General features: G+C 42.4%; 1 protein-coding gene across 11 annotated transcripts in view; it reads right to left on the bottom strand.

Moving 5' to 3' along the window:
* Positions 1-14,056, bottom strand: part of NEDD4L (NEDD4 like E3 ubiquitin protein ligase) — a 338,970-nt gene that overhangs the window by 60,253 nt on the left and 264,661 nt on the right. For 6 of the 11 annotated variants that reach the window (XM_019937118.3, XM_019937126.3, XM_019937123.3 and 3 more), the window contains 5 exons: positions 10,588-10,720; positions 9,258-9,434; positions 7,043-7,117; positions 5,438-5,497; positions 305-436 (listed from right to left, as the gene is read on the bottom strand). In XM_019937118.3, coding sequence (XP_019792677.1) covers positions 305-436; positions 5,438-5,497; positions 7,043-7,117; positions 9,258-9,434; positions 10,588-10,720 — 577 coding nt within the window. The remainder of the gene's footprint in view (positions 1-304; positions 437-5,437; positions 5,498-7,042; positions 7,118-9,257; positions 9,435-10,587; positions 10,721-14,056) is intronic. The other 5 variants (XM_019937121.3, XM_073790774.1, XM_073790773.1 and 2 more) reach the window with 4 other exon arrangements.

Here is a 14,056-nt window from a genome sequence, read left to right as displayed (position 1 = left end):
GCATAAAATCCAGCCTCAGAAAAAAAGGGGGTTCGGAGGCATGCTAGCCATTGTAATAAGCAGGCTCTTACTGTGAAAATAACTTTCACGTCACATTTTTAAAATGGACCATCTAGGGAGAGACTGAGTCAGGGACCAAATTCTTCGTTAGGGCAAATGCTATGTTTAAAAGGAATGCATTTGCGAGAAAAATTTTCTTAAACATGGGTTCTTCAGAACAACACATAAACATCGGGAACATGGGATTCGCGTCCGTTTTGGCTTCTACTGCCTGTGACTATAAGCTGTGTGGCGATCTGCATACCTGCATGATAGGTCGAGTCCAAGTTGTGGTTCGATTGTTATGATTGACATAGTATGTGCGTCCCTTAGCATCTTTTCTCTCTTCCCAGCCTGAAGGTAGGCCCGGCGTGGTATGTACATAGGCCACTGATGGCTGTTTGTGTAAGAAATTGTTATTATTTAATATCTTGCATTTGTTTTCCGATCAACTTAATAAAGTAATACGTACCCAGAATTATTTGTGCTAGACAAAGTGAGTTAATTCTAATGGTACCGAAAACATGAGTGCCTGGAAAACAGCAATAGGTTTCCAATAGCGTTAAACCTACTGTGAAATGAACTCCCACACAAGCCACAGGGTCAAAAATCTTACAAAACTCAGTTCCAGGCCATGCAGCCTTCAACATAAAGGGTTGCTGCCAACGTGATCATAAGGAAAGAGAATAATATGACAATTCGTTTTAGTTGCTGCATTTTACTGTCAAACCACGTAGAGCCTAAAAGGTATTTCAAATTATTAAACGTTACCGACTCTGAGAGGGATGCCCTGAATATTGTTTCCTCAATCTAGCTGTCACAGGGATGCTCTCCTAGTCTATTCCTAAATTCTTCACCAGCTTAGGGCCCTTACACTACGTAGCTTTCGGCACGGGGCGGGGGACACACACACACACACACACACACACAGAGTCTGCTCTCTACGAGGCCTGCTTTCACGCTAGTGACTGACCAGAGTATCTCAACTATTCCAGCCCGGGACGCCACCTGGCGATCTGAGGTCAGAATTCCAAAGAAGCGTGATAACTGAGGCTGTATCCCCGCCCCCCCCCCCCCCCCCCCCCCCCGTTCTCCCGTATGGAGTTTGTCTCCTTAAAGGGTGAATGGAGCACACGTAGCTTCTGGGCTTAGAGACATGTGCAGTACAGAGTGACTATGGTTGGATAGTTCAAAGTAGATTGCAAAAGGCTTCCTGCGACACTTTTGCTTGTAAGAAGCAGTTTGAGAAATGCAGGCGGGGTGGAGAGCTGCTGGAAAGCAGGGTGTCTCAAAGACTCACGGAGGCAAGGGGATGTTTGCTTGAGGCCAGTGCCTCAAGGGGTGCCTCAAGGGGGTGCTGCGCATGAGCTCTGTAGCTGGGAAAGGGCTGCTACTCTAAGGAAGGGGGTAGGAACAAGAAGCCAACCATGACTACCAAGGCTCTTGGGAGAGCGTAAAAGAAACAAGAGGCCAAGCGTCAGGAATAATCTCTTACGTGAGGTTACAAAAGGAAACCACTTCTTTTAGGGCACCGTCTTCCCTAATTAGGATCTTCTGAAAGTCCAGACATTTTACCAGATGCAGTTTTCTTGTTAGGCTGAAGATGTCAACCTCTTAGCCCAATCTCTCCTTGTACTCATCCCATCTTTCGTGTTCTCTGCCAACAAGGTACCTTGGCAAAGAGGGCCCCCCAGTCCACTGCAAGACCTTGAACTGAAAAGCAAGATCAGGGACGCAGCCATGTCATTTGGGGACTGCAGGCAACGAGGCTTAATATCTTACTTCATGAGCTCAAATAGCACATTCCAGAGAAAAACAGACCAGGAAGCAGCTGCCTTAATGGTTATTTCTAAAACACATTTACCCAGCAGGGCAAGTGTACTTATCTGAAAGACAACTTTCTGCTAAAACTGCAGCAACTATTTCCTTGGCATTATTCCAGATAAAGTCCCCAAGGCCCCAGAATGGCAATTCCAAGACTCTGAGTACGTAGAGTCCTGGATCTAGCTGTGGGGATACAACAAGAGTGGAAGAAACATCAACATGCAGACCTGATCCTTCCATGAGTATTAAAGACAGATGAATCTGTCTACAGCTGAAAGCTGTTTCCACCCTCCTCCTCTCGCTGTGACACCAACACAAAGGAGCTATTTCCAGGCTACTTTTTATCTGGGCACTACAGCAATGGATTCTGCTGACCCAGTGGACTCTGTAACCTAAGTTAGTGGTTGATTAGTATTTTGGGCCAAGTACATGCTATCAAGCCTTGACATACTGTTTGTTTATATGAGGACCAAAAATGTTTTGGCTGAATGGAATACTAAATACTAAATGCTGCTTCTCGGCCTCCCCGTTGAATTATCTTCTGCAGAGAGGCAGTTAGATGTGCCCTTAGAAAACTCCATTTTGGAAACTTTAAGGATAGTTTTACAGCTACAGTATCCCTGGAAAGGATATTTACAAGGAAGCTAATAAACTAAAATAACTGGGATGTGTCATGGATAATCTCAGGACTGAGTTCCAGCAGAGTATTCCAGCAACCAGGTTACTTTCATAGATCCACAGTTAATAGGGCTAATCAGTTTATGGAAAACTAGGAGTGTTGTAGAGAACACTGAATTTGATTAAAATGTTCCTTCTACCTTCTATTGAGAATTGAATTGGCAACCTACGATCTAGTTCCATTTACGCAAGATGGTGTTATTAAAATGGTTCTTTATAGGGTTCTTTCCAAGTGTCCATGAAGAACAGCCTGTGCTGATGATTCCATCTGTGACTCAAAACACCACCTCCCACAGCTGGGGAGGGGGTGGGGCTCAGCTTCTACGAACAGACCACGGCAGGGGCACAGACCATGGCAGGGGCGCAGCCCTGGAGCCAACGTCAGCCTTCTCCTGCGGTGTGCGTGGAGTGCGCGTGCTTCTGCACACGTGCGTTCCTTACCACCTCGAGAACATGTGAATTAATCAGGAGACAAGTTAGAAAACGGCCAGTCAGCTCAATTTAACACTTCACAGCTTTTCATCTGAATTCTACCGCCGTGTTTCACAAAGCCAAGGAGCCATTTAACTGCAGCTTCATGGTAGCTCCATTTATTTCATTAGAATGAAGAACTCAATTACATTGGAGCTGTAACAGTTTCAAAATGCCTTTAAAGATGATAAATGTTTGGCGCTATCACAGATTCTCCAAGATTCACGCAAACCCTGCCACACTCTTACCTCAGTGTATTATTAGGGTATATATAGCAAAACCCCCAAACTGTGCTATGCCTCTCATTTTCTCTCACAGAGAGGGCTCATGCTTAGCCACCTGGAAAGTGGCACCAGTGCGTATTTATTTGTCATACGTCAAAGGGTTGCGCCTCCGCAGATAAGAATCAGGGCTTGTTCATTATACCGTAGAAATAAAAGCACTACCATGGAAAGAGAGCAACACCAGGATGGTTAATAAAGCCACATGGCGAGCAGTGCCCAGGGGGTGGAGGCTGAATGTTCATCCATGTGGGAAAATTATATAAACTGCGGTGCACTCGCATCACTGACTACTATGTAATAATTAGTATGTCCCGAAAAAATGACCACAAGTGAATAACATCAAGTTGATAACTAATACGTATAAGAGATCCCACTTGTGTGTGTGTGTGTATGTGTGTGTGTGTGTGTGTGTGTGCGCGCGCGCGCATGTGCGCACGCATGCATCCACGTGTATGTTTACGAGAGCACAGAGGAAGGAGTGGGATGGGGAGTCCCAGGGTAGCTCCAGGATGACACAGCCCACTTCAGTGTTGCGGCTGACAGGGAAGGAGATGGAATTGGAAAAGCAAAAGTAAAGGCTATTCGTCACGAGGGATGGTGAGGGTGCAAAAGAAATAGACGTGATAATTTCTAATGCAGCCATAAGGTTTGCTTATTCCAGGCGAAAGATGACCAGGTACACAGAAAGCATGAGAGTAGATAAAACATTTAGGAAATATTACTACCCAGGCATTGAAAATAGAAAACAAAACCAAATTCCTATTTTTAATTCATTGCTGGGGGAGGGAGAGAGCACAGGCAAGAAGAAAAGCACAGTGGCAGGGCCACGGGGAGCTCATTCACATGGATCACTTCGTCCTGCCAGGTGATTCTGACCATGGATCCCAGGACGATCATAATTCAGTTTACCCTGTCATTTAATATCATCAGCTCTCACTCCAACACTCACGTCAGCTTCCAAGGCCAACAAAATGCAAAAATGATAGTAGATGCTCAGCAGCCCTGCACTCTATTAAAATCATTTCATGAAGTGATCTTTCCGCCTCGCAGCTCTACTCCCATGGAAATTACTAGCGCACAATAGGAAATATACGAGCTTATCTGAACTTTCTTGAATTCTACTGGAGGCTGAGCCTGGCCCACCCAACACATGCCCTTCACTGCAGCTCAATACTTTAAACTGGGTTGATTTTTGCGGACTGCCACTTCGATTTTCCAGTGTACAATGCTGAGCAGTAAATCCTAACAATGTAACCAAATTGTTCCTTTAAATCAACATCCTACAGGAATTAGCAATCGTATATGTATTTAAAGGTGTTCTCGAGTAATAAGCAGTTACAACAAACATACAAAGGTAAAACAGTAAGGAAAATTCTTCAAATAGCTATAGCAGCTCCAAGCATAAACTATCAACTAGCCTGTCTTTAGGGATCAAGGAGAAAACAGGCAACTTAGTACACAGTCGTCCAAGTTACCCACAAACACGAACAGTAGAAATTACTTAAAATAATGAGTAATAAGAATAACAGGTACTTGGCTTAAAAACACCATTTTTCTAGATCTTTTCAATTTCTTAATTATACTCTTTCCTCTCTCCTCCTAAATTATATGAACACTTGTTCATACCTGTGAACCTGTGAGTAGGGGCCCCTGGTAGCAGAGAAAGGTCACTGGTTCACGCTTGTGATACAAAAAATCTAACCCAGCCTTTGAAACGTGGTACGGGAAATGTATAACTGAAAATTCACATGTATAATTGCATGCAATTCCTGTGGCTTCCTTGATTCTCCTCCAACCAAAATATTTTACCCAAGTCTTCTAAACACACGGGAAAAGCTTATCAGGAGTACAAACACTAAAAGGCAGAAACAGACTCTAAATGATCAGATTAAAATGCACTTTAAACAAAGCTTGACAGTATTCCTCATAAAACTATACGGGACTAAAAATCAATTCGTTTTACCCGGTACCTTCAAACAATGGGAAAGTGAGAGGTTTAAAATAAGAAGCATGCAGCTCTGTGGCACATAAGAAGCTGCTCTTATCAAAAAAAGAAGAAAAAAGTGTATATTCACCATGACCCAAAATATTAAAACCAACCCCCAGTTTTGCCATTCATGTCTGAACGAGGGTATCATTACCGTTGGCGCCTCACCACCCGTGACAGTTGATGAACGTGCTCTCCCAGCTGGGGCACTGGGCTGTTAAATGATAATTTACATCAGTGAAATGCATTTCGGGAGACCACCCATTGCTTATTGAATCAGGAATCAGTGCTGGTGCAGCCAGTAAGGCAGGTGACATGAATCAAAATCTGTGCAATCCACCCGGTCCAAATAAGTTGAGCAACCACTGATGACCAGAAGGAAAAGAGGAACACGATGACCCTCCCAGCCAGAGAAGGCTCAGGTTGCAGCCCTGACCTGGGTAAGCGATGAATTGACAACCTCAACAATGTGAGATGTCTTATGGAAAAAATATGGAAAGCACCACTATCGTGCCCCCACTGTTAAATAATTAGCAGATTATTAAATCTGTCAAACTCAGAGATTCAAGTAAGAGGCCACTGGTGATCAGTGAGTTCACAGCTTCACGGAGCACAAGGAAAGAGGGAAGAATCATCAGTTTTCAGGGAAGTGAGCTCTTTTGGCCAATAAAACTGACACTGATTTTGGAAAAGGAGAGAAAGCACAATTAATTCATCAAGGAAAATCACAGCATCATCTGAAGAGTATCCCACTAGTCCATCAAAGCTGACTGTTCTGTTTTGGGGGAGGCCTGAAAGGATCCCAGAAAGGATGCTCTTGTCAAGCTTCTGACCTACCAGCCCTTTCCATGTATGTCACAACTGCATCTATTATGTTGATTACTCAGTTGACTAATGTCCTATTCATTCTGTAAACATAAAAGACTTAAAGCCTAGGCAAAAAAGGTCCTTTGAAGTTGAGCAAAAATGTACACAATAGGGAAGACACTATGATTGCAGAAACTGTTAAGTGCAATCTTTCTTTCCCTTCTTCAACTTTATATGCAATAAACAGTGATCATTTCATTGCAAACAATTTCATATGCAATAAACAAGCGCTACCAATGATCAAGGATTTGTCGTAATACAAATTTACATAAAATTTACTTTTAATGTGTTTATTAAACATCTCCCAAAGCAGTTCTGGCCTGCTTTCCAATCAGAATATTCATTTTTATTTATGTCCTATATTATTAAATACCCTTTACACTTCTATGTTTCCTGCTAGTTATGAAAACTGTGGGAAAGTGGGAACAAATTATAGCCAACTCTTGAGTCAGCAGAGCTGGCTTTAAAGAGAAGGGACAGAGGCTTTGTGGGTTAAGAGCATTAGTAATGGAAAGGACTTCTTGCTGCCCACCCAGAAGAGTTCTTCCTATGTTCTTGAGATATAGGTCACTCAAACACAGCTTCAGGGACCAAATGAAGTTTTTTAAACAGGGAATTGTTAATGTTTAGGTCAAGTAAGCACATCAGAATTGGTATTAATTTGGAATGGAAAAGCAAAACAATGGAGTTTTTAGCGTTTCAGAGACTTTGGTGACAAGGACAACTCTTCGTATTGGAAATTCACTCTCCTTGGGCAATTTGCTAGGACATTTTAATGTCTTACGTAGACGGTAAATGGATTGGCACAGGAAAAACTCTTCCTCAGTAGCCCAGATGATTTTAAATAAAAGCCCAAAGAGCCAATTCACGGCTGGAAATGAGCATGGGTTACCGGAGGCAGATGAGCCTGCTCTGCGACTGCGTCGGTGACACTGCAGGACCTCAACCTCGAGGAAGGCTCTCTCTGCTGAAGGGGAGGAAAGGACGCGGAGCATCAGGGACACATATTCTGAGAAACGAGTTGCACTGGATTAAAAAATATATCACTCAAGCCTAGTCACTGCTCTTTAATATTAGAAGGTATAATTAAATGAAACACCATCTTTTCGGGGTAATGAGAGTAATCTTTTAAGGAGTCAAGTATCTTCCACTGTCACTTTCAAGTGTCTTAAGCAGATGGGATAGAAATAACGTTAAACATAAGAGGCCAAAACAGGAAAGGGGGCTCCACAGATGACATTTGAGTGCTGCTCTAATAATGGAAAAGAGAAGCTAGAAGTCCTGAATTCTGCTTTGAGATGCAACCTCTGGGTAAATTCTAGTGGAACACGAATAGAGGAAGAGATACTGACATGCAGTTATTAAACATTTATTGACTACTGTGACCAATGACAAAGCATCAGTTGGATTCTATTTCCAGGGGAACTCAAATATAATCTTCGGCTCCTTCTGAAGGGTTAGGTATTTATAGCTTCAGCTTCTGAATGGAGTTCAGAAGTTGTACAGAACAGGAATGAAGGAAAATAGGTACGGCTAAACTAAAAGAAAAGAATCTATAGAGTGTAATGTATAATATGTTCCTCTCACTTGTTTGTATTAATCTATATTGTTAAAAAAAAAAAAAAAGGACCACAGATCAGCAGCAGGTCACACACACACAAGGCAGGGGTCTAATTAGCAACAGGTTGGTACATGGGACAACTCTGTAGCATCTGCTCGCTTTTAATATTTTGCAATCAGGAGAATGGGGTCAGGTCAAAGACAGACTCTGCAGCAGTAAATGGGAAGCTTTTCAAGTCTTTTCACAACGGTTAGCATGAAGGATTCATCCTTTAGTCAAAGTTCATGCTGTTGTCCATGAATACAGAGTGACCTTGACAAGCAAAACTGGAGAAGAACCCCCTACTGCCCTACTCCTCTCTTTCCTAGGCACTGTTATTTAATAGTTGAACCAGACTCAACATGAACTTAACATAATTCCGACACTTGCACTTGGATCCTAAAGATATTTTATGAACCTAGATTAATGCAGAAGCTCCCTATACAAATAATAAGAGATGATAGCTTAATATCAGTGCTGCCTAAAATGATGGCTTTTCACTTGGTAGACTAAAGGTGTACCACTGCTATGCTTCTGGCAGTACTTACTTGCTTTTATAATGTTTAAAATATATGGCTTCCTTGCTTATGTTGTTTCCATAGCAACAGTTTTATCAGTTCAAATATCCCATATATGCAAACTCTTTTTTTTCCCTGCCTCTTCAGTACTAAATTTTCGTCTCAGTGATATTTCTCTTTCTGAAGGACATTCATAGAATTTTTATACAAAAACTCATTAACTGAGTAATCAGTGCAACTCATGATACGGGCCAATGGTGTCTTTTAAAGCAAAAACACATAACTGAAGGAGTAACAATTCTGTGAGTACTTCCTGGCTTTTACATTTTATGTAGTCCTTTTCATTTACATTTGATATGGCTGTAATGATGACTATTTTTCTAAGATGCCATTTGCAGCAGAGGGACTACCATCGTTTACTACAGCACATCTGTAGGTTCAATTTCTCAAGAGACACTGAGACTGCATTGCTTCTCAGTTTTATGCATGAGCAGGAACTTTCTGTGGGCTTTTTCTGCAAAGCTTTGTGTTGTCAGACACAGGTCTTCATGGCTGATTCTGTTGTTCTCATTGGGGCTTAGCCCCACCTGAAGCGTCTACAATGAATTTCCCTGATGGTTAAGAACCCAAGTTCAAATGCTACCCCGGTGACAGTGTCACAATTTCACAATCTTTCTCAAGGATTGGTACTCTGGGACTTGGGAGATGTCTATCTATCTCCTGTTCTAACCCTGTCTTGGATGGGTCACTTAAAATCACGTCTTCATCTGTGAAACGAGAATGGTAAAGCACACAGAGTATGACGTAAGAGGATTAACCTGGAGACCCAATGTCTCCCAGGTCCCAGTGCGAACACCACCTTTATGACAAAGGTACTCTTTATGAACCTTTGGCTGGGAAAAGAAATTCTACAAGGTTAAAGCTGATAAAACACAAGTCATAGATTTGAGGTTTTTTATGCATCAAGAAAGATTTTCACTATTACTTACAATCAAAGAACCAAACTGCTCCCCGTTGGAGTCCGGAGTGATCTGAAGCCGTCTGCTCAGTTCCTCAGACAGCTCCTGGGGGCTGGTCCGAGACACAGGCGAGGCTGGTGGTGGAGGCAGCACCAGGCTGAGGGAGTCTCCACTGATGCTCACTTCTTCCGAAATGGTCTCCCAAGGCTACCAAGGAACAAGACGCTGTGGTAACTGCTAGGACGAGGGACCCTCTCATTCCCCGCCCCACTAATAACCCTTATGATAACTGTAATTCACATTTACTGAGCACTCAGGAGGCACACAATATTCTCAGGATCCATAAGGAAATAAAGACTACTACCCTGATCAACAGATGCGGACACTGACGCAGAGGGAATAACTGGCTCAAGGTAACAGAGCTAGGAAGTGGTGGGGTCAGGACTTGAGCCAAGGAAGCCTGGTCCCCGGGGCTGTGCTCTTAGTCCCTTTGTAATAGCGCCTCTCTGAGCAGTGCTTTCCTTCTAGCACTTGATACTACCTGCATGGGTTAAAAAAATATTCTCAGGCATTTGTTTATGATTTTCGTGAATTTTCTTTTACTCTAACCGTTGAGGATTCACAATGAACACAGCAGAGATGCTATAAGCTGTAAGTAAGCCCTGGTATGAAGTAACTCTCAGTGAATTTATTCCAGCATCATTCATGTTGCTTTTCTAATTTTGATCACTGGAACATTTTGTGAAGGATCTTCCTAATGCAATGTCTCAAAAGAATGGATTCCTAATAAGTAAACAGAGTTGTTAAGGCAGCATGGAAGTTACGGTTTGCTGCCTTGCTAATTTGCTGTTCAATTTATATACATTCTTCCACAGTAATTCACCATAAGCATTTAAGGGTGAACTTATGAACATTTCTATTCACCCAAATTTCTATTTTCTTGGTAACAAACCTCTTTCACTATGTCAAAACTACTCAGTAAAAACTTGTATTTGGTACCCAAACAAGTTACAGGGCTACTTCAACTGCTCAAAGATGATAACCATGTTGCCATTTAACAAGAGATGGTTAGACTCTGGGGAAAAATAAAGGATAAAGTGAAAACATCTTAAGATTTCCATGCTAAAAATAATGTCATTCCCTTTTGTAGTAATGTAAACTATGTGTACTCGTCAAAGATGGCTTTTGTAAGCACTTTCTAAGTTAATAAATATCTCGATGGTCATCAATCAGCCACGAGACCATGAGCCTTCCTTTTTACACAGATTTACTGAGACAAGAAATTACGACATAGGCTCAACCTGGAGAACACGGAAAGGAGGAGCTCCAAGGAGTGTGCCGGCAGCGCAGGAAGTCCTACCTCAGGGCCGTCTCCGCCCTCGCCGGGCTCCACCTCCAGATCCTCGCTGATGTGTCTGCGTGAGCGGAAGCGCCGATGCGCTGCCTCCTGGTTGATCTGCCGGATGTTGCTGTCGGACTCGGAGGACACATCCCTGGGAGCGCGGGGTGAGGGTGCGAGTCAGGAGAACCGGTACTGACACCTGGCCCTTCAACACCAGCCAGCACCCACCAAGGGCCTGACGCCTAATACAGTGTCAGTGCTCTCTCGCGCAACACTGACCATCAGCTGGCCGTTCAGCAGGAGAATCTGCCACCACCTCTTGGCTAAAGCATTCTCCTAGGTCCCTTTCATTGAAATACAGTCTTTAAATGCATCTGTCCCAATATTTTTGAGTATCTTTCAGGCATATACTGCAGCATGTACTTTAGTGTTTAAGAAAGAAGAGACATCAAAGTCCTCCATCCATCTGCCCCAGTGACAAGGGAGGCCTCTTTAAGGAGAGGTGACAGGTAAGCTCACACTCATGGCCAGTCCGTGGTGACCCCTCTCTAGGAGTCCAGCAATGACAGGGCCACAACTTTTGGTCACCAACAATTAACCAAGAGTACAAATAGTATAAACTCAAAGCTGGGGTCTGGAGGGAAATGCTCCTGACCCAACGTGAACTTTTTTGGCCTCTGAGGATCTCATTTTGACAGACTCTCAGATGCATGACACTGCATTTCTCCCCATTAAACTCCTTTTTAAAATCCACAAACATCAGGCAATAACCTCCCAAATCAACTTGGATTTGAGGAATGCTGCAACTTTATAGTCTCTTTTTTTGGGGGGGGTGGCGGGGTGGGGCGTCATGTAACTCTCTTAATTCAGGATGTGAAAAGCATTGAGTCAATCTTGAAAACTTTTGCACTAAATTACAGGCAATTCTCCTTTGGGAGAAATACTACTTGGAGGCTTTCAGAGTAGAAGTTTAAATGTCAAAATGTTTTTCAGAGAAAACGCTTACAGACTCTTTCAATAAGACGCCATATTCAGTTAAAAAATGACGCTACAGGGCTTCCCTGGTGGCGCAGTGGTTGAGGGTCCGCCTGCCGATGCAGGGGACGCGGGTTCGTGCCCCGGTCCGGGAAGATCCCACATGCCGCGGAGCGGCTGGGCCCGTGAGCCACGGCCGCTGAGCCTGCGTGTCCGGAGCCTGTGCTCCGCAACGGGAGGGGCCGCAACAGTGAGAGGCCCGCGTGCCGCCAAAAAAAAAAAAAAAAAAGACGCTGCAAATTAATATTTCAAAATATTTGAAAACATTATTTCAGACTAAATGAAATCCAGTATTAATCAAGGACCCTCATTATAGACTCTTCCTAAAACACAGGTTTTAAAACATTCTAATGACTCTCAAGCTAACTTATACTCTTTTCCTATATACCCCCCAAAGAACATGCTGGGCCCCTGTAACAGCGAACAGTCTGCAACAAGCAGCACTGTTTGCAAATGAACAGGTGACTCTTTAATGCCAGTTTCCAAGAGAGTCTGAATATTGCCACCAAAGAGCTTTACATTTTTTAGCTTTACTGGTAAAGGGACAGTATGAAGGTTAGCTTTCTTTAATCCACATTAAAAGAAAACCTCTTGTTATTAAGATCTGAATGAAGTTTTACTGCCCAATATACAAATTTTTAAAACCTAACAGAAATATACATTTTGCGTACTTTATAGTTGTATTAAACTATAACTGGACTAAAAATAGTATGTTAAGCAGGACTCCTCAGAAAAAAATCGCATAAGGCCATAGAGAAACTAATTAAAATCAAGGGACACACAAGTATACTAACACAATTTCTGAAACCACCAAAACAGGATGATAAAAAAAAACACTCTCTTGGATATGTTAGAAAATATAATATTGTCTTTGTGATTTTATACTGCTGCCGTGATTTTTATAGGACATTCAATTTCACTTTATAATGACTGGCCTTACTTTAAAATATTGTATATAGAAAAGTTGCATCAAAATTTTAAATCTTCACTTGAAATGTCAGGTGTCACTTAGTCAATACCGAATGTGTGTTCCGGGTTATAACACACACTTGAATTGTTACAGGGATTTCAGAGAGGTTGAAAAGAATAAGGCTTTAATATTGCTATGTCTGCATTTTCTATCAGAAGTATATAAAAATTCCATTTTTCTGGAAGGACTTATTTTTTTTAAAAGGGGCATTTAAAATCAATTATGCTAATCCTCCTTATCCAACATGCTTGAATAATTAGTAATCAGTGTGAACCAGAAACAACTAAATAGCATAAAGAAGAAAGATATCTCTGATTCTGAAATTCCAACCCTGGGCTTTTTTATGGTCTTTAGTGATAAAATGAAAATGTTCATACAAGGGAGGCCTTTTGCCCTTAAATAAGCAATTGAACGAGAGGGCTGCTGAAACTGACAGGAAGTGTAAACGGTCACTAATAGGAAGATGAACATTTAAAAATATGTCTGAGCTGGCAAATTAAAACAGAAACATGATTTTATTAGAGGCAGGGAAAAAATTTAAAAAGTGGCTATTTCAATTTTCTTCAGTCATTAATTTCACATATATATTCTTCATTTGACTTTCATGGGAAACATACAAATTAATAAAGAGAAGAAAACCCATAAATTTATCAAATTCAGTGCCAATTAAGATCAGTGCGTCTGATCATTTACATTCATATACATCAGTGACTAATGATGACCGGAGTCATTAAGATATGATTAAATTACTGCTAAGATGGGAGACTGCCAAAGTGGTTTAGAAAGAGAAGTACTGAAAAGAGTTAAAGTAAGTGTTTTGAGTCTCACAAGTTCATCTATAGTCTTAATGCAATTCCTTCATGATTTTAAACTTGTGCTTTTAACAGTAAAATGTTTACGGTTTACATTTAAATAGGATAAGGACCATTCTAAAATTAGAGGCATTTTAAAGGCCACTGTCTGACCTGAGAGGGCTGGGGAGTGTTCTGTGGCCGCCTTCCGTCTGAGAGCTCTGCATCCAGGCCTGGACAGTTCACTAAACCACGTGCTTGTACCCACTTTCAGAAGTGACTCATCTGTAGTCATTCGTTCAATTAAAAGCTCCTACCTTGTGCCAGGTGCTAGGGGTTGACCTGTGAGTAGGAAACCACAGTCCCTGCTCATACAGGCAGTAAGAGTATTATGCGCTCCGTGTCCTGACAGGGAGGCACAGGGCTCTCAGAGAGACGGGGACAGAAGACGTCCGGTGCTCCCAGAGGAAGGGATAGTAGGGTGACATCGGAAGGTTACCAGGGGAAGGGGCACGTTCTGGCTTTATTTTTTTTTGGGGGGGGGGGATTGGGGGTTAGCACATCCATGGGGCCAAGAAGAAGAGAAAGTAATCAGAAAACAGCTATGCATGATCAGACCGCTCTACGTTTCTGACTGTGGCTGGCAAGAGGCAGGGTGAGGAGGACCCTGTAAGAACAGCCTGAGGGCAAC

Source organism: Tursiops truncatus, chromosome 13 (assembly GCF_011762595.2).
Source record: "Tursiops truncatus isolate mTurTru1 chromosome 13, mTurTru1.mat.Y, whole genome shotgun sequence".
Lineage (NCBI taxonomy): Eukaryota > Metazoa > Chordata > Mammalia > Artiodactyla > Delphinidae > Tursiops > Tursiops truncatus.
Note: the sequence above shows the minus strand (reverse complement) of the source record. Positions and strands in the feature narration are given on the sequence as shown.